The sequence below is a fragment of the Lissotriton helveticus genome, chromosome 6 (assembly GCF_964261635.1).
Source record: "Lissotriton helveticus chromosome 6, aLisHel1.1, whole genome shotgun sequence".
In the NCBI taxonomy this organism is placed as follows: domain Eukaryota; kingdom Metazoa; phylum Chordata; class Amphibia; order Caudata; family Salamandridae; genus Lissotriton; species Lissotriton helveticus.
In genome coordinates, this window is record NC_136067.1 from 897749606 (window position 1) to 897777110 (window position 27505).

The following is a 27505-nucleotide window of genomic DNA, read 5'->3' on the forward strand; positions in this document are numbered from 1 at the left end:
GTGGCGCCATTTCTTCTCCAGCTTTCGGCAGTTTTGCATGGAGGTCTGGAGGTCCTCGGTGAACCAGCTGGCAGTCTTGTTGGTGCGGCTGTTGGAGGGATTCTAGATCGGGCGAGGGTGTTGGTGCAGTCTTCGATTCAGTGTCTGATGTTGCTGGCAGCGGTGTCGGGGTCGGTGGGGTCTGTGGGAGGTCTTCGGGCGAGGGCGGCGTGTAGCTGGTCTTCAGTGATTTTGCTCCAGCAACGGCAGGGGATCTGTTGGGTGCAGTGGTGCGTGGTGGGCTTCTCGAAGGTGAAGTGGACGCATCAATGTTTGGTCCTGTGGAGTTCGGTGGTGTGACAGAAGGAGACGTGGGAGCTTGCGGAGAAGATGGGATCGAGCATGTATCTGGTGGAGTGGGTGGGAGTCGTGATGAGCTGTTTGAGTCCGAGGTTGGTGAGGTTTTCAAGCAGGGTGGTGGAGTTGGTGTCACTGTTTTTCCCGAGGTGGAAGTTCAGGTCCCCGAGGAGGATGTAATCCGTGGACGCGAGAGCGTGTGTGCTGATGAAGTCGGCGATGGAGTCGCTGAACTGTGGCCGGGGTCCCGGGAGCCTCTGGACTAGAGTTCCTTGGAGAGTGGTGTTGGGATCAGTGTGGATCTGTAAGTGCAGGTGTTCGGCAGTGTGGAGGATGTCGTCGGAGTTGGTCAAGACCTTGAGGGTGGACTTGTGGATGATGGCGATTCCACCACCTACTCCATTGGTGCGGTCTCTGTGGGTGATCTTATAACGGTCCGGGATGGCTATGACGATGTCGGGTGCTGAGGAGTCATTCATCCAGGTCGTCTGGGGAGGACGTGTCGAGCAGCTCCCAGAGTTCGATGGCGTGTTTGCGTGCGGAGCTGGTGTTCAGGAGTATGCATCTGAGGTGGTTGCATCTTGTCCTGGTTGGTGGATTGGCGGGTCTGTTGCTGGTGAAGCTGCAGTTCCGGCAGGAGAAGGGTCCATGGGTGTGCTTTGACCTGGAAGGAGTGTGCTCGTCCGGTGTTGAGTGTGTGGAAGATGCTGGCATAATAGCAGAGTCGGGCATTGTGGTGCTCGCGGGGCCAGGGGTTCTGGTGCTGGCCACGCTCCAGGTAATGGATGGGCGCAGACGGGTTTGCCTTCTGCGCGCCAGCGGCGCGCCCACTGCGTGCAGCCGCTCAGCGGCCATCATAAGAGGGGAGGTGGGAGGGAGGAGCAGCTGGGAGGGGTGGAGGCGACAAATGGGAGCGGGGGAGGGACCGCAGGGGACGCAGCAGCGGGAAGCGGGACCGGCAAAGGAACGGAAGGCAAAACGGGCACAACAATCAGGGGGAATGAAAGGAGGAGAAACAAGCACAAAATATACAGTACAAAACGGGCACAACACTCAGGGGGATTGAAAGGAGGAGGAAACAAGCAATACAGTATAGGCAAAAACAGGCAAAAGCAAACCTAAGGCCTACCACTGGCCACCAGGGATGGGGCGCAGGTGGTAGCCTGTGGGTGGAGGTGGGCCTTGAACTCGCAGCAGCAGCTGGGCTCAAGACACGGGCACAGTCAGGTGGAGCTGCACGGCGTAGGGGGGCGACCTGCCTGGAAACAGGGTCACTGGTCGCTCCCTTCACTGCGCAGTGGCTGCCATAAGAGGGGAGGTGGGAGGGAGGAGCATCTGGGAGGGGGAGCCGATGAATTGGAGTGGGGGGGCGGGGCTGCAGGAGATGCAGTGGCGAGAAGCGGTACCAGCAAAGGAATGGAAGGCAAAATGGGCACACCAATCGGGGGGGAATGAAAGGAGGAGGAAACAAGCACAAAATATACAGTACGCAACGGGCACAACAATCAGGGGGAATGAAAGGAGGAGGAAACAAGCAATACAGTACAGGTCAAAACAGTAAAGGAAAAAACAGTCAAAACAACAGTGAAACAGGCAAAAGCAAACCTAAGGCCTACCACTGGCCACCAAGGACGAGGTGCAGGTGGTGGCCTGCGGGTGGAGGGGGGCCTCAAACTTGCAGCAGCAGCTGGGCTCAAGACAAGGGAGCAGTCAGGTGGAGCTGCGCGGCGTGGGGAGCGACCTGTCTGGAAACAGGGTCAAGGGTCGCTCCCCCAAACTACCCCAAGATTCGACCCTCCCCCCTCTAAAGAACAGTTACATTTGCCCAGGAAAAAACCTAAAGGGCCTCGTATCCCCAAGCTAGTAATATGTTGCTCCAATCACTGTGGGCGGAATGTCTCTCCACCCCCTTCCCCAAAATCAAGCTGCAAATAAACACTGACAGTGATCCTAGAGCGCTCATTAGGGGAACAATGCAAATGTTAGACAATGGGTGAATGCAAATAGCACCTTCCTCCCATTAAACCAGGGATCGTGGCAGGGGCCAGTATAGTCAGTGCCATTGCTAAACACTAGGTACGGGGTGGGACCCCAGTTCGTGCAAAGTCTACTGATGCCTGTGTCCGGTTAACTCAGTCAGTGTTTCCCAGAGGACAGTCGGATCCATGAGGGCGATCCTGGGATGAGCCCCCTCGGTCTCTAGCCAGTCGTAGGCATCCTCCGGGACTGGAAGAACAACTACTTACCTTTTGATTGCACACACGGTTTTGCTGGAAAGAGCATGGCATACTTCAAATTGTGGCCCCTGAGTGCCCGTTTTATTTCCAGGCAGGAGCAGCATTTCTGTTGCACCTTATAGGTGAAGTGTGGGAAAAATGTGATGCTCGAGTTCTCGAATTTGAGATGAGGTCCAACTCTGCCAGCTTGAAGGATGAAAATTGAAGATCCGCACCAGGATGGTACGAGGCGGAGTGCCTGGCTTCGGAGGGCCTCCAGGCACCCTGTGGGCATGCTCGACAGAGAAATATTTGGAGAGGGATCGGGGTTGCAGATGATTTTGGATCAAGTCTTCAACGAACAGGTCTGCGGCCTGCCCCTCCACCCGTTCGGGAACCCCCAGGATACGCACGTTATTTCTTCTCACCCGCCCTTCGTAATCTCCAGGTCGGACGTCTGGGACTGCAGTTGCTCGACCGTCGTTTCCAGCCTCGTCGTGGAATGCGTGAGTGTAACGATAGAGCCTTCATTCACCTTGACCCGCTCCCCCATGTTCCTCAGATCAGAGCGGATGAGGTTGAAATCTATAGAGAAAGTGTCAATCTTGAGTTCCAGTGCTGTACGGACTCCCTGGAATGATGTCTAGCAGTGTTGGGCCCCCGCCTTCAGGTTGCTGTCTCGCCTCTGCACCGTCCTGCTTCCCCCCTGTTTCATCGGACTTCGAATGGGACATTTCGACAGTTTTTGCATAGCCGATTGCCTGGGGCCTTTCTCTGTGGCCATTGTAGCCCGTTCTATACCTCGGACTGGGAATCGCCAGATCAAGGGAGCGGCAAGCACAGTATATGCAGGACAGGAGACAGTCGAGGTCAATTCAGCAGCGCTATTGTCCCTCCATTAGTTAGCAGTCCATGGCACAAAATGGCGTCGGTTGTTTCCCAGGCAACCCTGTCTCTTGCTGCTCATTTCTGTCCTTTACTTGGCCTCTTTCTGCTTGCTTCTGACCTTTATGTAGTGTCTTGTTGCTTGTTTCTGACCTTTATTTTACATCTTACTGCTCGTTTCTGATCTCTATTTTTCCTCTTTCTGCTCATTCCTGACCTTTATTCTGCCTCTTTCTGCTCATTTCCAACCTCCATTTTGCCTTTTTCTGCTTGTTTCTGACCTCTATCCTGCACCTTGCTGCTCAATTGTGACCTCTATTCTCTCTCTTTCTGTTAATTTCTGACCCCAATTCTGCCTCTTGCTGCTCATTTCTCACTGTTGCACAGCCTCTTTCTGCTCGTATCTGACCTTTATAACCTCACTTATGACATGGTCAGTGACATCACTGATGTCATCAAAGATGACATCGCAAATTACATCACTGATGACAAAATCAAGTGAGTGTAGGTGTTTTTCAGAGTTTGAGTGTTAAACATATATACTAATCTACTGCAAAAGTTACATTAATATTCTAGTTGGACTACTAATGACTAATAGTACTTCTATTATATATTATGTGAGTGGCTGTGTGACTGTATGTATCCTTGTGAGCAAGGGAATGTGAGTGACTGCATGGGTGCATAGCTGGGTGTGTGAGTAATTGTGTGTGTGAGTGAAATGCTCTGTGAGTAGCTGTATTGGTGAGTGGGTGTGTCAATGACTGTATGTGTGGGTGAGTGGCAGTGTGAGTGGCCCCCTGGGTCAGTAGGTGGGTGTGTAGTGACTGTATGGGTGAGTGAGTGGGTGTCTGAATGGCTGTATGAGTGCGTGACTGGGTGTGTACATGGCTATAAGGGTGAGTGAGTGGCTGTTTCAGTGGGTGTTTTGCTAAGTGAGTTGGTGTGTTGGCTGTATTAGAGAGTGAGTGTATGTGTGAATGACTGAATGGGTGAGTACGCATTTGTGTGAGTGCTTGTATGGATGTGTGAATGGGTATGTAAGTGGTTGTGTGGGTGTATGAGTGAGTGTGTGAGGGCTTGTATGGGTGGTTGAGTGGCTATGTTCTGAGGCTGATTGGGTGAGTGAGTGGGTGTGTGAGTGACTTTGTAAGATAAATTAGTGGGTGTGTGAATAGCTTTATGCGTGAGGGTGTCGTTATGTGACTGTCTGTACAAGTCAGTAAGTGGGTGTGTGAGTGGCTCTATGGAGGAGTGAGTGGGTGTGTGAGTATTGGTATAGGTCTGTGAATGGGTAAGTGAGTAGTTGTGCGGGTATGTGAGTGGGTGTGCAAGAGGTTGTATAGGGGTGTGAATAGGTGTGTGAGTGGTTCTGTGGATGATGTCATCAGTGGTCATTTGCGATGTCAACAGTGATGTCGTCAGTGATGTCACTGACTATGTCCTGAGTTATGTAATATGTGAGTTCATAAGCAGTGCATTGCAGGGGTGTAAGTTATAGTTAGCTCAGGTAAATCAAACTGCCGAAATTCACTGGTTTTGTATGAGTGAAATCTGAGCCTCACTATAACGTCCTTGTAATCTTTATTTTCAGTGAATTTCGAAGGTTTTTTAAAAATTCTATTTGCTAACTATAACAGCCCTGCAATCTTTGTTTTTTTAAGTAAACTTCTATGATTTTTCAAAATCTATTTCTTAACTATAATGTGCCAGTAATCTTTTTGTTTTAAATGAATTTCTATGTTGTTTTTTTAACTTTTAGTCATGTTTGCAAAGTGGTGGAGAAAGGGGGTGGGGCCTCTGACCAGTTTTCAGGAATCCTGCTGTGTTGGACATACTGGAGGCAACAAGAGGGCTTCTGTGCCCCCAAGAACCCTCAGCATCCAAGAGAACTTCATCTCCTAACCAGCAGAGCCCCAGGAGGAGCATTTGGAGAGTGGTGGAGAAAGGGGGCATGGCCTCAGAAGACCTCTAAACAAGTCCGCTATCTGGGACTTACTGGAGATAACAGGAGGGTTTTCTGGCCCTAAAGACACTCTAGACCCAAGGTGACTTTATTCCCAAAACAGCAGTGCACCAGGAGACGCTTGCAGAGCGGCGGAGAAAGGTGCACCAGTCTCCGAATGCCTCTCAGCAATCATGCTCTGTGAGACTTACTGGAGATAACAGGAGGGTTTTCTGGCCCTAAAGACACTCTAGACCCAAGGTGACTTTATTCCCAAAACAGCAGTGCACCAGGAGACGCTTGCAGAGCGGCAGAGAAAGGTGCACCAGTCTCCGAATGCCTCTCAGCAATCATGCTCTGTGAGACTTACTGGAGATAACAGGAGGTATTGTTGGCTCCAAAAGAGCCTCTGGAGCCAAGGGGACTTCATCCCCACCTAGGACTGTGCCAGGAGGTACGTTTGCAGTGGTATTTATTCGGGGATGGAGGCCATGTGGCCGTCCTTCCCTGTGTCAAGTCCTGCACCGGGGACTCGTTCCCCCAGGGCCTGGCCATCTTTTTTATTTATTTGATAACTTTGAGGGATGGGAGATGGCCTTTTGAGGTAGGGAGCTGATTTCTGCCCTGGGGACCCTATACCCAGCCTCTATAGTGGGTGCCCTGGTCCCACCCAGTTGACCCACTGCCTATGATCGGGACTGCAGGGAGAACCTGAAGGCCCTTGCAGTCCCTGCCAGCTCTCCACCTCCTGTGTGAACTGGCATTGCTTTGACAGGGAGATAGCTGCTGAACATGCAGCTCCCTCTCTGTCGAATCAATTGGGCTCCACTTTAAGCAAGCAAGACCAAAATTCTCACGATAGCCCAAAGCGGAGCACCATTTACTATCGCTCGTGGGAGCTGTAAAGATCCTGCCAAGCCATAGCAAACAACTATGACCCAGGAGATGGGCACCCCAAGACATAGCAGGCGCCAGACTTGGGGGTGGGGGGGGTAGGCTCCAGGGCCTTGTTGGCTCCAGGAGGGCAGGCGTGCAGCCCACTCCTTTCTTTCTAATTGCCCTGGGGAGGTTGTGGTACCTGGGGCTGCGGGGGTGTGTAGCCCCCGCTTTAGTTCCAATTAAAGCCTCACAGAGGTTGTGGCCCCTGTGGCTGTGGGGGTTCTGCGCAACCCCCCACATTATTTTCAAGTAAAGCTCTTGGGAGGTGGCGGTGCCTGGGACTGCAGGAGGTCCAAGTGGCACCCATTTATAAAAGTATAAGTCGCAGGGAGGTGGTGGTCGCAAGGGCATTAGTAAGCCCCAGGAAGGAGGACCCATGCGCCCCCTCCTATAATCTCCAAATGCCCCCGGGACCAAGTAGAAATGAAGCATGGGAGACAGTGCCTTGTTTTTTAAAACATCTTCAGTGGGATTAATGGATCCAGCGCAACTCCTGCTGACATTTTTTCAAATTGCTTTATGGGCCCTGTGATAGCCAGTAGGTAGTTATAGTCAGGACTACATTTTTCATCAGAAAAATGATTTTTGTTTTGCCAATAACTTTAGCGGTGCTTGAGAAATCAGAATAACATTTTCCCAAAACTTCCCTTTTTGGGTTTAGCTGCTGTGTTGAAAGTTACAGAGTGATCCGTCAAGTGGAGGCCAAGAAAAAAGGGGGCTCCAAAAACAAGTTATCCCCATGTTTTGTTTACGGGAATTTTCCATTTTTTGAAAACGACTACAGCCAAAACCGCTGAACTGAGTCTTACCAAAAATTTTAAAAAATAGAAATGGAACAGAGTAGAAATACCCTAGGCCTCTTTGGGGGGTCCCATGTTTTACAGGCCTTTAGAGTGTTGGAATTGCTGGGGGGTAAAGGGGGTTGAGGGGTCATAAGGGAGAAATGTTGTAGTTATCACAAGGTCCTGCAAATTTTGTTATACAAGTCCAAAATGGACTAGAGGAGCAAGGGCAGGAGGGTATTCCTTAGGGAGTACCAGGTAGCACGTTTATGTCCTGTGCATTTGGGGATAGCCATCCAACAGGGGATAGGAAGGGGGAAGAGAAGGCTTTTTCAGCTCTTGGATGGTACGCCAGTCTCCCGCTTCCAGTTGCTGTCAGTAAGGCGCAAGGGGCTAAGTTTGGTCGGTATAGATCCACGCAGATATGGCACCATTCTTTTTGCATAGGCGTGACTACTGAAGCAGGTAGGCAGGGTTGGGACCCAGAAGGTATCATGGATGTAGGCAAGTGGTCATCAAATTGCTTTAGGCACTATGTCAAGGGGAGGGAAAGTTTTGTGCTAATTCATAGTGAGGATTGTCATATTCGGTTTCTATTCCAGGTTCCGTTTCCGGCCCCCAGGCAGCATGTGTGCAGATATGGATCGTAGGACATTCCTTAGTGAAGTGGGTGGAGCAGCACACAAGGTCTTCAGGGCAGGGGACACATTTGGGTTTTGATGTATCTTATATGATATTAAGTGGTATGGTAAAGGGAGAATGAGGTGGGGAAAGCTCCCTACTTGTTTTGATAAACTCAGGGCAGGGGGTTGCTGCCCGGACAATCTGTTGATTCATCTAGGCCCAAACGATTTGGTGGCACAGAAAGTTTTGGCACTGATAAAATGCATGAAGGCAGACCGAAGGGAGATACTTGCTCTGTGGGCAGGAGGCCATGTGATCCAGATGGAGTTCGTACCTAGGAGAGTGTGGAGGGGGTCGAAGAAACAAGTGGCTATAGATAAAGTCGAGGAAAAAAATGAAAAAAAAGATGCGTTTTTTCTGTAGGGATAGGTAAGTTAGAACATTGAGACCTATGGTACGAAAATCAGAAGTTATTCCACAGTGATGGGGTCTATCTATACTACTATTATAAAGAGAGAACTGGAAACCTTTGATAATTGGAATGGAGCTTTACTTGTTGCAGGTTATGCTGATTCTGGAGAGGGTATTGAAGGTTAATTAACTTACCACCATCATCGGAGTGTGGTAGAAAGGCGGGAGGAGCAGGGGGTGTACTCACATTTTCTGGGTGGTGGTTGTCAGAGAAGTTGCCATGGTTTACAGAAGTTTAGCATTCTTGTCACTGGGAGTTCAGGCTGAAAGGGGAACCGGGTAGAGAAGTTTAGGCCTAGTTGTCTGCTCTGGGTTTGGGCTTATTTTGGGCTACATGGTAGGCCAAGGGTATAAAACCAGGTATTTTGTGTCAGTCCCAATCTTGTCAGGTGACATGTGGCTGGCAGTGTAGTTTGTTTTGCCATCCTCCCGTCCATTTTCCTGGGGTTTTTTGTTTTGGTGTAAAAATGTCCCATTTTAATTTGGGAATGGGTTATTGCTACAGGAGTGCAAAAGGGGGTTATACTGTTAAGTTAGGTTGTTGCCAGAAGCAGGTACACCAGGAGTTTAAGAGAAGTTGCCATGGTTTACCGAAGTTTATCATTGTTGTCAGCGGCAGTTCAGGCTGAAAGGGGAACAGGTAGGCAAGTTCACGCCTAGTTGAGACAGTAAGTTTAAGCTTAGATAGGTAGTTTAGTGGCATAAGTTAATTGATGGAGGAAAGAGGGAAGGGGTTTTAGAGGTATCAATTACATTCGAACAGACATTTATCAGATACAATTTTGATATATTAGATTGTAATGAAGGGGGGAGGGATACATTAGGAGTGGCCGGTAGAGTAAAATAGATTTCACTTTGTATTGTGAGGTTGAAGTTTTATAAGGCAAAGGCCTAGGTTAATTGTGATTGTGTTGTAGTGTAGTTCCTATCTTCCCAATAGGCTCTGCGCATTGGAATAATACCTACAGCAGTAAAGGCCTAGGCCAGACGTTAACTAGGTCTACTACTGTCGATACTAGACTTAAGTTTTGGGTTTGCCAGCGTAGCTCAGAGTTCGCTAGAAACTTTCTCGAATGTTCAGGAAAGAATTAACTCCCCTGATTAGACAAAAAGGGATTTAGTTTCTGACAACCATAGAACATGACAACTTTGCTCTCCCCTAATCAAGAGTCAATCTCGAGAGTCGTGTGAGCACAAGGCAATTATTTTACTCAGTCAGTACGTGCATTCTTAGTCTCATCAGATTGTAGAGAAAAGGAAGAGACGGGCGTGTTCAATAAAAAGGTGTTATTTATTGATCAGTCTCTTTTCTCGTACAAGAGAAATGGATCGATATTATTGCAATACTTATAGTTAAGTAAAGTGCATACATTAAAAGCAATAGTATAAAATAATACTGTAAAAACATTGATATGGTTTCTGAGCCATATGATGTTTAAAATGATTAAAATATATTTACATACACATATACATTTGACTAAACGTACTCAACTGGTGTTTCTAAATACGCCTACCCCGTGTACCTGACCTAAGTCTAATGCGTGGGCGGGAATAGAAAGTTACAGTTTAAGTTAAGTTTGTTTTTGCCAAGTGAATAACTAAAGAATTCTCTGTGAGGGGTTATTCAGTTCTGTACCTGGAAGTTAGGATGAATGAGGAATGGTATCTCTTTCTCTGCTCTCGATATTCCAGGCTGCCTGCGAGGGCTGCCCAGAAGCGCCGGTGCTGGGTCTCTCGGCTTGAGATAGCAGCGCGTCTCTCAGCGCGTCAGGAAGGCGGGGCTGCTGCCAGCGGGGTCTGCTTCTGCTCTCGGCTTCGGCAAGTATGGCTGCTCCGTCTCGTCACCACGCGTGTGTTTGCATAGGGCAAGATCGGTAATATTTATACCTTAAAGGTGCCGAGATTGACGTAAGGATGGACATAGATACGTCAATAAAGATGTCATACGACTTGCTCGTTAGCACATTCTTTACTAAAGTTCTCTGTGAAATCAAAACAATGGCCGCACGGATTTTCCAGGTTGTCATAGGTTTGATTTGTTATGAGAACGTCGTATGCCTTATCAGGGGCTGGAGGAATGTCGCTTGTCTAATTAGATATCAAGCGTTATGACCTAATCAGATAACACGTTCCTGTGCCGTAGTGTGACTGCGTCAGATAACGGTATCTGCATCATGGGGGCTTTTCTTGCCTCATGGGCTGACTGTTAGTTAACTTGATAGTTAGTTTAACCAGAATAGGGTCAGGAATAGGGGGATCGATTCAGAACCTATAGGAATACATGACACCCACTCCACGCTAACTATGGTCATATTTACTAATCCATGCATAGTATAACATAGTACAACATACTATAGAGTATAGTGTATACCTTACCACCCCAAAATACATTAATGCATTTTGAAATTTTCAAATATACTGAAAAATTGCAGTCATATATATTGTATGCACTTAAGCTATGAATTAAACGCTAAAGTAAACACGCATTGGTATGCATTATTGCTTATTTGGTATATGAGAAATACACATGAAATGGCTCTTAACATAGCTATACAGAAAGGAAGTGCGAGACCATTTCATCACATAATAAAATATTCGTGAACATCCCAGCGGGCAACTAAAGTTTATAAAGTATCTAAAAATAGAAATCTTAGTTCTCTAGGAATAGTTTCTTACTTTAAGCAGAAGATAAGTGTCCCGAAAATTTTGTAAAAAATAATTTGGGGCTGCTAAAAAATTGCTGTCCGTGAACTGGTGGGAAAAATTGTTCATGTGACTTTATTTTTAAAGTTGAAGGCCGAATTCAGGGAACGCCGTGTGCGAGCTTGCTCAAAAGTCTCTATTTCTGTTCTGGAGAGAACATCATATCATTAAGGCTTTCGAAAAAACTGTCAACAGCTTCATGGGAAAGTTCCACTAAGTCGGAAATAGGTGTAACCATGCATTCGTGCGCATGATTGTCTGCATTGACATTCTGATTCGCATTGCTGACAGAAGGTCGTACCTGTTCGATGCTGCTTTCATCTTGAACTTCACTACTCCTCAATCGTAGTGGTGAAGATTCCACGAATGCCGTCATCAGGATTGGCAGCCTTTGAGGGCAGCACAAAGCGTGAACCTTGGTAGGAACCAACAATGTATCTGCATCCACTGGCGCATCCGATTGTAGCGTCAGACAGGTGTCTAACACGCATTCTTCTCCGCATAGCAGACACCTTAGTACAGGTAAAACACACCTTTGCCACATTGGTCGAAATGATAGAAACCAAGTCATGTTTAGGTCTCTAAGCCGGGAGAGTCCCAGGATTTTTGATATCCGGTCCCGGTATCCAATGGCTAGGATCGTATCTTCCATTGTCGCGAGAGTTTGATCTGTGACATGGGTTGCCATAACAAAAAATAAGGACCAAGAATAGGATTCCTGCAATTAGTCCCAGGATCAGGGGAAGTCCGCCAAAAATCGAATGGACGAAATCTGGAAAAATACCCAGTATGGCTTTGAATGGTGTTAATGCCATCGAAAATACTGTCTTAAATACCTTTGAGACCCCAGTGGTATCAGAAATATTTAAGATTTCGCTCAGGATTTCCGCGAAATGTACGGGGGAATTAGTCGATAATAATGTATGTATCTCTGCAATCGTCCTTGCGACTTGTAGATCATACGTTTCTTTTGATGACGTGAGCCTTGTAGGCGTCTGAAGAAGCACTGTTTTCATTCTGCTTAAAGTATCTATTCGAATAGAAGTAATTTTCAAACTGGGCCATGCCCTTGCCTCCCTGTCTGGAAAGGAGCTGGGGAACGAAGAACGTCCACAGCACTTGACCTTCGCAGTCGTAGTGACTAGATAAGGAGTCCTGGGCATAAGACTACAACATTTGCGGTCTACAATAAGAATGTAACTCCCATTATAGAGTCTTTGAAAGAATGGTTCTATTTCAGTTGCAGGTGCGCCTTGCTGGTGACATGAAAGGTTGTATGAATTCCCTTCACAGGCTCCATGCAAACTAATTCCGTTACACAGAAGCGTGCCGCTTAGTGACATAGCACAATTGTTGCCACTAAGAAACACTTTCTGTCCTTTATTACTGACACATGCATGTGAATAGGGCAGGTTCCAAGTTGTTTTAAGGTACCCCTTTCCCAATTTCTCGTACATGCCAGCCTGTATATATTTTTGGCAGTATTGAAACCTGAAGGTTGAGATTGGAATATTTATGATTCCTTGGATTATCCATTCACTGACAGGTCGTTCTGACATTGTCATTGGTAATCTTTCTAGTTTTTCAATGCTCAAGATTGTATAATCAGCACCCTTTTGCGCCATACCGATTTGTCTATCAGTAAGGTTAAAGATTTGGAATAGTGACGTTGTGTTGATTAAACGCCAAGGCACATAGCCTGAACGCAGATTTTGTAACGTCCAGCCAAGCTGTACAATAGAACGCAATTGTGACTGACCATGTTGTAATAACAGTAAGTCTTGCGATAATATGTCGATTGCTGAAGACACAATGCTGTCCAAAGAAAAAATTCTGGAGGACAGTCATTAACCCATTGTCCACTACAGAAAGTGATTTTTCCAAATTAATACGGTCAATTTCCCGTATTCTCTCTGCTGTCTCAATTTGAGTAACCTTCCAGGCCTCATTGTATGCTGCATATACAGAGGCTGCTATGAAACGCTTTTGACGCTGTTTGCGTGGTCCCAGTATGAAATCACGCAAGTCAGCACCATCAGTAAGTAAAGTTAGGTGTTGCTTAATTTCAGGCAGTGTGGAAGTTTGTAGCCATTGAAGGCATAATTTGCCCACACTGTAGGTTGTTATTATCCCTGGGTGATGTCTTTGGGGATATCTAGGGTCTGGCCTGGTCATTTTGAAACCCTGTGTTTTATTCAGGAATCTGTCTTGACAGTTATTTGTATCTGTGGGCCAGATCAACCATTGTTTCCAATCAGGATGTGTTCTGTTTTGGTTTAATATATGGTTTACGTCTATCTCTTCATCTGTTACAGAGTTATTGCTAAACATTATTGGCTTTGGAATAGACGGTTTATTTAAATCTTTGATTTTGGCTAAGCCAAGACAGGTGGTTTGTTGAACAGTGTCATTTAAAAATATCATTTGTTCTGGGATCATGCAGGCTCTAAACAAAGCTTCTAAACCCTGTACTTGCCAATCTTTTGTACCCCAAACACTTTTCAAATCAACATTTTTGTCCCAATAATCAAATCCAAAAGTATTCATTTTTTCGAAGAATGAGTCTGAATATATCAATTTTGTGTTGGTTATCATGGTTTTCATCCCTGTCTTGTTTGACATTTTAAAATAAAATGTTTCAGCATTACTTGTGTTAAAACCTGAAAAATATGAATATTTGTCGTAAACGGTTCTTGAGCTCCCTTTTGGAGGTGTTGCACAATGTTCCCATTGATTATAATTTAAAACATTTCTAGGTTGTGCAGATTTATGTAAAAAGTGATTACCATAGTGGTTATAGCAATACATACTGTCATAATTTGTAGAACCTTGCAAATAATCATGTTTTGTAAATTTAGCAGACATTACTAAGTCAGACATCATGTTATTAATGCTTTCGAAGTCCCAATCATCAGCAAATGAGTTTGGTTTTGCAAAGTCACTCAAGGAGATCTTGATTTGGTGTGGGTATTTCAGGATCTCGACCGGACCATAAATATCATAGTCAGTGTTGTCCCAGGCTACCCCACCAGGTATAGGATTGGCTGTGAAGTTGGCTGAAGAAAGTTCTCTTTTCTCGACGTGTGAAGATGTGTGTGGTTTGAGGACCAAGTTGATGTTCTGACTTGCTGTGTCCATTTTAGCATATTTTCCCTCAATGAAGCGTCCCAAAGTAAATACCATGATGAGCCAAAGTATGAGGATAAATGCACCAAAACCCACCCAGAATTCAATCCATGGAGAAATCAGATATGTTTCTTTCAGTTGGTTCAAAAGTTCCTTAGTTTTGTCTTTAAAGGATTTTGATGATGGCTGTGTCTTTGATTCACTGAAGCCTTCAGAGGAATCATCGAAGTTGATGAAGTACCCGGATGCAGTTCTGTCAATTGTTCCAATTGCTTCAGGATTTTTGTTTCTTGCATTGTCACTTGGTACTTCATTGTAGATTGGTGTGTCTCTGCTAAATGTTTTTATTTGGGTTGTCAGAGGTCTGAGTTCTATTGCATTGTTGCATAGTCCTTGTTGTTCTTCTGTAGGCGTTTCAAATGTGATGAGCCTCTTTGTTAGGACCTCTGTACTGGTAGCAAACCTTGGTGTTCTACTACTTATTGGGAGTCCACTTGGCCTACTGTTTGTTATCGGCCACATGTTGTGGTTTTACCAGGTCGATGGATACAACTCGGTTCTCCTTTTTACCAGCAAGTGGCGGTAGTACAACTGATCTTGTCCCGTTGACAGACAAGACAGGAACTGCTTTTCTGTAAGAAGGCCCAAATTCCTTCTTTACCGCGATCTTCTCCCTGACTAGATCCCCGACTTTTGGAATCCAGACAGGTCTTGCTGGGACAGGTGGTGATTCTTTAGTGGTTGTTGGCTGTTGTTTCAACTGTATGTTGCTCAGGTCTTTTCTTGTTTTGTTTAATTCCTGCAAAATAGCCAAACGGTCTTTGACATCAAAGCTTTTTTCTTTAACCACTGAAGTCTGACTGTCGAGGTCAGAGATAATCATTCTAGTTCCAAATAATAATTCGTACGGACTGAATCCCTTCAGAGAATTTCTTGGCAAGTTATTTAGACTACGTTGGACACTTATTAGATGTTTGACCCACCCAGCTCCCGAACCTAATATCCTTTCCATTATAGATTGCTTTCTGCCTTGGTTTTTTCTTTACACCATCCCGTACCCTCAGGAAGGAAGTGAGAAGATTCCCGCTGGACTGTGCTCATTCGGCCATGTTTCCCCCCAGGCTGGTGAGCTTGAGTGAAAACAATGGTCGAACGTAGCATGCTCTTAGCGTATATGCCATTTAGACTCGCAAATCTTTGTATAACAGTCTGGACGTCAGCCGAGTGCTGGTGATCTACATTATAAGTGGAAACTAGCCTGTATATGTTAATCGCAAGCCCTGCTTTTTATTGGTCATATTATCTGCCTTGATACGACGAGGTATTAAACTGTTTCTCTCCCCACTGCGATCTCTGTTGCAGTTTGGGCAGTTTTTTACAAACATGGTGTAATGCAGGCTCATGCCTGGCCACCAGTACCGTGATTGTAATTCTTCCAGAGAATCTTTCAGTTTGAGGTGTCTGAGACCCTCGCCCATGTGTGCGTCTGCGATTAACAAGTTTCTCCTGTCCATGTTTGGAATCACTCTATCCCCCACTCCAGGGATTCGAGCAAAAGGGACGGAGTTTGCATCGATTATGTATGTATAATTGAGTGGATAGTTGATCGGTAACGCTGAGCAGTCGCCTTTTGATGACGTTTTCACCGCCAGCACTGTTTCACCGTCAATGTATTTTAATGTACGCTTTTTTCGATCTACGGGAGCCGGTATAGTGGCTGCCGCTGCGGCTGTTTCAGCCAATGAATTCCCTACAACGTGAACGCCATCACGCTGATGACTCAGTGAGTGTGTCACGTGAGTCTTTGGTAGTTCTTTTTGTAAAAGAGCTATTTGTTCCCAGAGCAATTTCTGCTTTATTGGTGCATCTGTGTCATCTTTGTAACCGTTCTGAATCCATGTCTGCAAATCCTTGTTATATGCTTTGACGCAGTAATATGAATCTGACACTATAAGTGTCGGGAATTCGCGATCCGCATTATCCAGCGCCATTTTTAATGCTATTATTTCAGTTTGTAGTTCTGAATTAGTTTCTACTGAGTGTGATTTTGTTAATAGAGGTCTTAGTTTACCTCCGCGCCACACTTCTTTTGTGATCTCACATGTGGGGTTGTATGCATGTTCTCCCCAAACGGAGGGTTGAGCATGTCCGTCTGTATAAATTACACAGGCGTAATGTCTTAGAGGCAGAATGTCGATTGGCAGAGGATACGTCTTTTCATATTTTAGATTTTTTAATTCTTCTAGTTCTGGATCAAAGTAGTAGTATACTTTGTCCGTTGTGATTGAATTCACCCATTGTATCCATTCCGGATTCAATGTTGTTGTTGGTAAATTACACGGTGTTGTTAGTGCCTCAAAGGCTGATTCTGCTGTTCTGACTGTGATATGTCTACCGTCAGCTATGTCTTTTTGTCTAGCTATTGCGGTTTGAACTGCACGAATGATTTTTTCTGTATTACTGAATTTCTGTTCAGCTTCTGTATACAAGTGTGATTTGAATGCAATTGGTACCTTTTCTCCCTCATTAGAGGTCAGGTATGTGAATCCGCATCTCCCTGGGATGACTCGAATCACAAGATTGCGTGTGTTATCACGTGTTTCTAATTTTGTTTTAATTAGCATGTCTGTTTGTAAGGATCTCAAAATTTCTGTGTGTGTTTGAGTCCAATTGGATCTTTTAAAGTCTGGTTTAATTAGATCATAAAGGGGTTTGACCCTTTCTGCGTAATTTGCAATGTATGTTCTTCCGAAATTTAGGAAGCCTAGAATTGACTGTAGGTTTTTTAGTGTTTTAGGAGCTTGGATTACGGCACATTTCTCTAGGAAATTGTCTGCCAGGCTTTTACCTTCACTTGATAACTCATATCCTAAGAATAGGACTGTCAGATGGGCAATTCTGGATTTTTGAAAGTTGAATTTGTAACCCTCTGCTGCGAACCCAAGTATTATGGTGTTCACTCTTTTCAAGTGAGTATCCAAGTCATCGTCTGTTAAGTAAATGTCATCGACATAAGATAATGCTTCATCATCATATAGTTGTAGTAATTCTGTTACTCTCTCTGAGAATACCCCCGGGCTGTTCTTGTACCCCTGGGCTAACCGACAGAATTGCTTTTGAGTGCCATTTACTGAGAATGCAGTTAAATATCTGCTCTCTGGTGCTATGTTTTGACAAAAGAATCCATTGGAGATGTCCAAGGTTGTCTTGTATTTCTTGCGCACTATGTTATTCATTAGTGCAGCACTGTGTGAGTTTTGCACTGCAAAGGTTTTGCAACATGTGTTAAGGTGTCGGTAATCCAAAACTAGACGATATGAGTTGTCTGGTTTGGAGACCGGAAACAAAGGATTGTTCATTTGTGAGGTGCAAGTTTCAATCACCCCCTGGTATTCTAGCTGATCTAGTATTTCATTTACCTGTTTTTTAGCTTCTTGCTTAATTGGGTACTGCCTTTGTGCAGTAGGTTGTGATTTTAACTGGATTTTGTGAGGAGGAGAATCCTCATCCCATCCTACATGATTTTTATATAAAGCAGGTGCTAAGGCCACTGCCCACTTTCTAGCAAGTGTGTATTTTTTATGAATCGGGATTTGATTCGAGAAGGCAGGCATAATTACTTCTTCGCCATGAGGGCACTCCCTGACAAACTCTGGTGGCCAGTCTTTTTCAGCTAGAAGGATATCATAGCCCTTGGAGAGATTATCCCAAAATAGTCCCCTTATTTTCCTAGTCTTATCTCCCTCTATACGTAATGTTATCTCGTATATCTTGTGGGGTTTGCTAACTCTGGTGTCTGCAGTTTCCACTTGAAGATATTCATTCGTGTCCACTGTCTCCAGATGATTCATAAGGACTTTGCGAGCTATGCTCACCTCTGCTGCGCTGTCTAGCATTGTCTGAGCCCACTCTCCGTTTTTCAGTTGTGTCCTCAGTATTCTCGGCATTGTTAACTACCTTGATACTGGCTACCTTCTTTTTTGGAAATTGTAATTTCTTTTTTAGCTGAGCAGGTTCCTTGTCTTTGGACTTGGCGTGCTCTTCTCTTTGTTCTGATCGTCCTCTTCTTTCCGATTTCTGCGAGGAAGTCTGAAAAGATTGAGAGGGACGTGTATCAATGTCTTGATATCTATCAGGTTTTTTAATATTATCCCTATTTCTAAGGTTATATCTATTCCCAGAGGGGTCACTCTGCGGTGACCTCTGTCTTCGGTTTGGAGATTTTTCTCTTCGCCTAGGAGACCTTCCTCTGGACTGGAATTTCTTTTCTTTAGGATTGGATTGTTTGTTTCCATCCCAGTTCTTTTTTGGTGAAATATTATTAAAAAATATTTTTTCTGGACTTTCAGTCAGTTGCGGTTTTACTGGTATTCCACCTAAACTATCTCTACCTAGTTCCTCATAGGATTTTTCTATGATTCTGGCAATTTCAGCTGGTTGGTCTGCTATATCTGTCTCTTTTAACCTCTGGCGGATCGCCACGTTTGCTGCTTCACCTTTTATGTTGGCCAGTAATATTGCCGAGACCTGCTTGAAGTCTTTCAGTAATTTCATACCAAGAGTTAAAGCTGGTTCTGGACCGTATTCATCTTGAATTTGTTTTAGCACATCTGGTATCACCGAAATGGATGGAACACCGTGCGTTTTTGTGTAGATGGAAGCAAAGACTGTACCCCAAGTGTCACAGTCCTCTATGTGTGGTGCGATTCCCATTGGGAGACATATAGTCAGAATCCTGTGTTTTTCTAGCGGGGTGGTGTCAGGAAACACCGCCTCTATTTGGGTGATTTTCTGTGCCAACCAGAATGGTATCTGTTCCCGTTTAGCCGGAACTTTACCTAGGCAGGATTGGATGTTCTGTGGTGTGATTTTATTTGTGTTCCCCTGGTGAGGGGTCAGCTGTGGTAGTTTAATCGCTGGCTGAATTGTTGAAGTCCGCATTACATACTGAACTAATTGTCTATGAATTTTTAGTAATTGTTTTAGCTGTATTAACAGCTCTCCTGTAGACATTCCTTCGATGTCTGGGTGTGGTGTGTATCCGGCTAAGACCGGCCACGTTGCTCCTGGTCTACCTAAAGGACCGAGTCTTGTAATGTGATTGTTATGTTTTAGGGCGCCATCAAATAAGAGCAAATGCTCTTGGAATTTGAGTGGTACTTCCACCTCCTCGAAAGGAGTGTACTCATTAGGAGGTTCCTCTATTTTGTAATAGTGGAAGTACTTTGTTACAGCATTTGCTGCTGGAAAATGTATCCATGAATAGTATACCTCTGTCTGCCGATATTCGTGTGCCTCAATTACGAATATGACTGTGCCACCTCTAGGTGTCAGTCCATTTTCTATAAGTTTTAGAGTTATAGATCTTCTTTTGATGACCGGAATGAGTATTATATCCGCATCTGCTGCTTGCATGGTAGCATCAGCATCTGCGAGTTCAGTTGCTAATCTAACTGCCTCTCTTTCATCCTCATTGTCAGACATTTTACTGTCAATAAGGTTATTTTGTTTGTTTGCAGATCAGGTTTCTTATGGAACAAAGATTAGATGCACAATATTTTGGAACAGTGTATCCTTCAACGTTGACTATACCAAGAACCATACATAGGAGTTCCCTCCTGCGAGGTTTTGGAGGATATTACCTTTCACCCACTCCAGACGTCTTTGGAGTATTTGGGAAAAGGGGTCTGAGTGAGAAAGCACGACTGAGTTACTCTAAATGTCTTACGTTAGTTTTATCGCCCTTTCCAAACGCGTTGGGCGCCATGTAGTGTAGTTCCTATCTTCCCAATAGGCTCTGCGCATTGGAATAATACCTACAGCAGTAAAGGCCTAGGCCAGACGTTAACTAGGTCTACTACTGTCGATACTAGACTTAAGTTTTGGGTTTGCCAGCGTAGCTCAGAGTTCGCTAGAAACTTTCTCGAATGTTCAGGAAAGAATTAACTCCCCTGATTAGACAAGAAGGGATTTAGTTTCTGACAACCATAGAACATGACAACTTTGCTCTCCCCTAATCAAGAGTCAATCTCGAGAGTCGTGTGAGCACAAGGCAATTATTTTACTCAGTCAGTACGTGCATTCTTAGTCTCATCAGATTGTAGAGAAAAGGAAGAGACGGGCGTGTTCAATAAAAAGGTGTTATTTATTGATCAGTCTCTTTTCTCGTACAAGAGAAATGGATCGATATTATTGCAATACTTATAGTTAAGTAAAGTGCATACATTAAAAGCAATAGTATAAAATAATACTGTAAAAACATTGATATGGTTTCTGAGCCATATGATGTTTAAAATGATTAAAATATATTTACATACACATATACATTTGACTAAACGTACTCAACTGGTGTTTCTAAATACGCCTACCCCGTGTACCTGACCTAAGTCTAATGCGTGGGCGGGAATAGAAAGTTACAGTTTAAGTTAAGTTTGTTTTTGCCAAGTGAATAACTAAAGAATTCTCTGTGAGGGGTTATTCAGTTCTGTACCTGGAAGTTAGGATGAATGAGGAATGGTATCTCTTTCTCTGCTCTCGATATTCCAGGCTGCCTGCGAGGGCTGCCCAGAAGCGCCGGTGCTGGGTCTCTCGGCTTGAGATAGCAGCGCGTCTCTCAGCGCGTCAGGAAGGCGGGGCTGCTGCTAGCGGGGTCTGCTTCTGCTCTCGGCTTCGGCAAGTATGGCTGCTCCGTCTTGTCACCACGCGTGTGTTTGCATAGGGCAAGATCGGTAATATTTATACCTTAAAGGTGCCGAGATTGACGTAAGGATGGACATAGATACGTCAATAAAGATGTCATACGACTTGCTCGTTAGCACATTCTTTACTAAAGTTCTCTGTGAAATCAAAACAATGGCCGCACGGATTTTCCAGGTTGTCATAGGTTTGATTTGTTATGAGAACGTCGTATGCCTTATCAGGGGCTGGAGGAATGTCGCTTGTCTAATTAGATCTCAAGCGTTATGACCTAATCAGATAACACGTTCCTGTGCCGTAGTGTGACAGCGTCAGATAACGGTATCTGCATCATGGGGGCTTTTCTTGCCTCATGGGCTGACTGTTAGTTAACTTGATAGTTAGTTTAACCAGAATAGGGTCAGGAATAGGGGGATCGATTCAGAACCTATAGGAATACATGACAGTGTACTTGTTTCAATAAAGTGGCTTTTTCCACATAAACCTGGTGTCAGTGGTCTGTGCTGCTACCCTCTTCTCCAATGTTGGCATGTATGAAACAGTAGGCAGGCCTATGGTTCACTGATCCAGAGCTTGCCGTTACCTGTATGCCTCCGTAAGCGAGGGTTCCTAGGAAGTGCAAGTATTGCAGGACCCTGCAAGGGATCACATTAGGGTGCAGCACAATGAGGCAGGAATGTTGATTGCGCCACATGTATTTCGGAGCAGATTGGCACTGACACTTCGGGAGTGGGCAAAAAGGCAACACCTGTGTCCTTGCCAATGTCCATAGTCAGAGCACCATGGAAGCAATTTACTCTCCTGCTACTCTGAATGTGGGACGTTGAAAAACTTCTGGTCTGGAGCACTACAGACTAGTTGCATCTGCCATATTGGGCAAGGCGGCTGCGACCCTCCCATAAACTGTAGGCTTTTACTATATTTCAGCTAGTACAAAATATATTTACCAGAATACTAGCAAAAACACAAAAGAATTCTGGGTAACCCAATAAACCCTTGTAGGCTTGGGCAATGAATAATTTAGCGTAAGGGGTGGCTACAAGGGATTTTGTTTATGTTTTGCTTCAATTCATTCATTCACAAACTGTCTAACAAGTTGGTTCTTAACAATCCAACCAAAATGTATCATTAGGAACAAATCAGCACCGTTATCCTAAGGATACATTTTGGTTGGATTGTTAAGAACCAACTTGTGAGACAGTTTGCGAATGAATGAATTGAAGCAAAACATAAACAAAATCCCTTGTAGCCATCCCTTACGCTAAATTACTAGCAAAAACAGCACATTGGCAATAGCATACATACATAAAGAAACCAAGCACTATATTGGTTTGAAAAATTCTCCTACACATCTGAGCCCTAAGAGTTAGTATCTAGAAAATCCCATTAGGAGAGATGAGATACATCAATTTCAAAGCTGATGCAAAGGCTGACACAGTCCGTATCTTATTAGGAGGCCATGCCCGGAAAACTGCAGAATGTCCTTAGAGAAGTTTCTCTTGGATTGATCAGACGTCTTTGCCCGAAGAGAGAGCAATAATGAGAGAAAATGCTTTCGAGTAATAAGAACAGTAGTGTGAAAACTATGGTGTTAACATAGCCACATACAGGTCTCATTGGCTAGTATGTTTGCATGGTGTTATTGTGCATTTGCAATAACTAATATTTCTATGTATTTTCTGTCAATGCATTCAACACAGGCAAAATATGTGCTGAAAAAGTTACTATAACATATGGATTAAACCAAAACCAGAAGGTATACCTTAGACTTTGGGGTCATCAGCAATAGGTTAGTGGACTTACAAGCCAAACACATTATGGAATAACAGAGAACTTAGGAGGGCATCTTGGTGAGAAAGAATCCCCAAGTACTTTTACCTGACTCAGAAGAACCTCTAGTGCTACCGTTTGTGAAAGATTCTTCAAAAGAGTTTGTAAGTCAATGAGGTGTAAGTCTTTTTAATGTGTTGAATTGTATGTGATTAGCGTTTGTAAGGACGTAACGTATAATAAAGGATATTTATAAGTAAAAAGGCTAAGTGGGTGATGTCAATTAAACCAATTGTATTTGGCAAAGCGTCCATTGTAGACTAAAAGTATTTGTCAGGCAAATCTAGGGGCATATTATCAAGACAGGCGATAGTGGGCTTGATAATATGCTCTATGGAATTCCAATTTAAGCCCATGTTAGATATCATTCACATTTAACATGGGCTTCAAATGGAATTCCATAGAGCATATTATCAAGCCCATTATCGCCGTTTTAGCGGCCGTTTTCTGCCGCTAAAACTGCGATAATTTTATCGCCTGTCTTGATAATATGCCCCCAGTCCCACCTCTAATGTTCATGATAACATTTGAAAGTCATAATAGCTCAACTGTAATGCATAAAAAACGTTCCGTGAAAAACAAAAATATAAATGATTATTACAACTGTTATGACCAGAATATCAAATATTTGTTTTCTAAATTCCTGGAAATTAAATAAAATCTGATACTGAACCTAACAACCAACCAAATCTCTGACCCTGAGCTGAGCAGTAACATTAGGTATGAAGTGAAAAGTAACCAGAATAGCTTTAATGCAAAACTAATTCTAAACTTAAAAACACCCCTTGCCATGCGCCCTGAGTCCCTGACGCTGAAATGAATGCTCACACGGAGCTCTGGATCTAAGCATAATTAATAGCTTTGTTTTATGTTTGGTTAAAAAAGAATAGCATATGTCAAGTGCAGAAAGTGAACGATATAAGTAATATGAAAAATCAGACCTAGAAAAAAATGTGTTCTTTAGTTTTTAAAAAGAAGATGGAAAAGACATTGTGCAAAGAAAAATAAGAGTTTTGGTCATCGGTGCTTAGGACAGGTTCACCATAGAGAGCAGAGGAAAATTCATTTCAAAGGGAAACCAATTACAATATGCTTTATGTAAACCGTATGATAAAGGTGAACAATAGACCTTCTGCACATCTTTATCCATAGCTTAGGTACCTTCTTTACCCAGAGCTTACAAAGCTGATTTAGAGTTTGGTGGATAGGTTACTACATCACAATGTAATGGGATGGGCATCCTGTCCACTTTATTGCAAGTGCCAAAGGATGCACTGCGCTTGTAATAAGGTAGCTTTGATGTCTGTCACATCCCCCAAACTCTAATTCAGGTCCTTAATTTCTTGAAAGCCTCCTCTTTAAGATAATCCTTTGATGGTGAGATACTCTTTCTAAAACTGACCAAAAATGTGTGCTGTTTTAACATTTCCAAAGAAGTAATTTTTGTTTGTCCTCTTTGACATATTGTTTTCTCTTCTATTGCAGCTCCTTCAGCTATGGATGAGGCAGCAGATAAAGGAGCTGTTAGCGGATTATTTCTGCATAAAGGGATTTTTTTCGAAAAAAGCCTTACTACACCTGAATATATAGATTCGCTCGAGCACTTGGCAGTAAGGGACAGTGATGTATATTTATTCACTTATCCAAAGTCTGGTCTGGTAAGACCGAATTACTGAGTTTTTTTGATTTCTACAAACAATGTATTCATAAATGTTAATTTTGTATGTTTAAATATTTTTGTATTTGTTTTTATTTTTAGAATTTTACAAGTAACATACACTTAACAGTTGCTATTCATCCATAGTACAAATGCCATATTGGTTGAGCAGCGGCCATTCTGACCTCATGTCTGTTGAGCTGAATCCAAGGTTACAGTACAAGAGGAAGCTTATCCTCATCTCTTTCCCGGGCACAATATTTTTCAGTTATAATGCAGTATATACCACACCCCTTTGTTTCTCCCCTTGAACTCCACACTTTGTCAAATATTTTTTGGAGCACTCCCCCTTTATACTTTTCATGCACATATACGAGTTAATATCTTTTTTTTGCATTGTTTTATTTTTTACCTTGTTACCATACCCTGTCGGACTTCTGGTATGTTAACCAAAACACACTATATTGAGTGCCAGAGGAATTTTAAAAAAAGATTAGAATTTGAGGTGAGATTGCTCCTATGGGGTTACCTCCACAAAAATCAGCTTTGTAGTTAACTCTTTGGATTTAACAAAGGGGCATTGCGCTTGCATGCTCAGCTTTAGCTTCTATATCACTACATGAGTGCAGGATTCCACATGCTAAAGCACGATTGTTATACATGGAATTAGATAGCATCACCTAAGAGATATATATGCAGCTCTTGGAATATAAGGGGACTAGGGTCAGTTCACAAAAGACATAGATTATTAGCACAACTGAACAGAAGGAAAGTTAACATTGCGTTTCTTCAAGAAACTCACTTAAATCATGATGAAGCGATCAAGCTACAGCGGAAATGGAGGGGACAATTGTTTTTTACATCCTACTCAGTATTTGCGAGAGGGGCAGCAGTCTGGATTAGAAGTACTACCCCTTTTAAACTATTGGAGAAAAAGATACACCTGAATGGCAGGTATGCCCTGATTCACGGTTTATTAGATGGGACACGTATAGTACTGGGAAGCATATATGCTCCAAATGCTGAGCAGGATAAATATCTGGAAATTCTTAGTGCGGCACTCAGGGCCGGACTGGGAGCCAAAACCGGCCCTGGCAAAGTGCCCGGCCGGCCCCCCCGCCCCCCTGGCGGGAGGGGGGCGAGCGCTTTGCCAGGGCCGCTTTTCAGCCGATTTTGTTACAGGGCCGATTTTGCAGCTATACTGCAAAAACAGCTCTGCATCAAAAACGGCCCCCAGGGCTCAAAACCGGCCCCCACCCTTGCGGCCGACCGGGGGATTGCCCGGTGCCCACAACGGCCAGTCCGGGCCTGGCGGCACTGGAGTGAATATCCTTGGGTGGCGAGTTTAATGCAGTACTCGACATTGACTTAGATAGGTCGCATCCTCCATTGCATACTGCGGAAAGTAAAAAACAAGGGGAAGCGCTCAGGGGATGGGCAGATGGTTGGGACCTAGGAGATGCATGGCGTGTGTCGAACCCGGTTCGCAGAGAATATTCCTTCTATTACCCACCGCACAGGGTACATATGCGAATTGATAGAATCTTTTGTTCCCTAACCCTAGTTGGTTCTGTGACTAATGTGCTGCACATGGGAGAGACACTATTGGATCATAACCCCATCGAACTGACACTACAATGGGGCAGGATCCCTAGCCGGGTACCAACCTGGAAGCCGCAGCCCCTACAACTGGAGGACCCGGTCTTCCGTAATACACTATCAACAGCCATCACTAATTACTTCTCCGAAAATAAAGGGACTGCAAGCACGCGTCAGATGGAGTGGGACACATTTAAAACTGTCATACGTGGAGTAGTGATTAGCACGAAGGTGGGAGCGAGAGTTGCCCTCATTGATCAAATTGCAGAGATTGAGAGTAAACTGAGTACATTCGAGCGGGAAGCTGAGTAGACAGACACACAACAAACACAATTGCAGGAAGCTTATATATTAAAAGAAACAAAAAAAACTAAGGGGCGTTGCCGGGGGGTCAGTGCAAGCTAATACATTTTAAAAGAACTTGGGGGGGACATCTTTCAGGCCCCCTCCCGGGAGCTCTGTGCTGCAGGGGGCCCCATCTCCCTGGCCGTCTCATGTACCCACGGACCAGGGACCCCATCAACGCCCTCTGAAGCAAGCTGAGGAGGAGTGCCATTGCACCCCCCAATGGAACAGGAGGAGGAGGAGCACCATTGTTCTCCCCTGATAAATCCAACCTGCAGCAAGAGCCCCTCATTACAAAAGGAGAGGGGGCCATGATTCAATTTTCAGGCCACCAAAGAAAATGGTCTCACTTGTGCTCTCTGTTCTCGGGTTTTGGGGAATCAAGAAAGCTACTGCGCATGAAGCACCCTGTCCACATGGAGTGAGCAGGGGAGAACTCAGTGTCTGTCTGCCGTGCTGACAGAGATAGCTGCCAGCTGGGGAAGCATGTAGGGGTGCCCAGGTAGGACTGGCCTCCCTCAAAATCAAAATACAAAAGGGAATCAGCTCTCCCGAACAGCTGGAGAGCCTGTAAAAAATTGTCATTGATCCTCCAACTAAAGTGCTCCATAATGCCTCAGGAGATGCTAATTTACATATTTATGTTGCCCAGTAAAGGCCCCAGGATGGCAGAAGCACCACCAACATCATAAAAAGAGAAAGGACTTGGTTTGCAGAAGAGCTGCAGTTTTCCTCGCAAAGTTTCAAAAAATTGATGCGACAATTCTGGGCCCATAAAATTGATTCCAGCACTTTGGAGCTTTTATTTTACACCTGGGAGTGCAACACCCTTTAGCGGGTGGCTCTTGAGTTGCGTTTTATTTGGCTTGAAGGTGTATAGAAATGATGCAGACACATGTTATTTTCCCTCTGAATGCTATTTAAAAAGTATTTATGTTGACAGTGAATGCTGAGCAATATTGAAATGCTTTATTAATAATAAATATTACATTTGCACCTGGTAATATTAATTTTGCTGGCGGTTTGGCGGTTGTTATGGTGAATTTTTTTGTCTTTTAGGATGGCGACTGTTGACTAAGCCTAATGGCCTATTTTATTTCAATGGTTACCCCTATATATCGTGATGTGTTGTTCAGTATAGGAAGAGAAGCACTGTGATTGTGTGAGTCATGACTATTTAGGGCGTCAAATAAAATTACAGATTGTCACCTAAGGTATTTTTATTCCAAGTCTCTTTTATTTTAAGACGTAACACCCATAGCAGGGCCATACAAACACAGCGTTAAGCCTACAACCCCAAATCGGGGCCGGCCGCGAGAGAAAACGACAGTCAGGTCATAGGTTTTGTGCACAG

The 27505-nt window shown here is 44.3% G+C and overlaps 1 protein-coding gene across 2 annotated transcripts in view; it reads left to right on the top strand.

The window, feature by feature from the left end:
- Window positions 1-27505, top strand: part of LOC144763182 (amine sulfotransferase-like) — a 370815-nt gene that overhangs the window by 39253 nt on the left and 304057 nt on the right. For both annotated transcript variants that reach the window (XM_078648528.1, XM_078648530.1), the window contains exon 2: window positions 24036-24203. In XM_078648528.1, the coding sequence (XP_078504654.1) occupies window positions 24036-24203 (168 nt within the window). The remainder of the gene's footprint in view (window positions 1-24035; window positions 24204-27505) is intronic.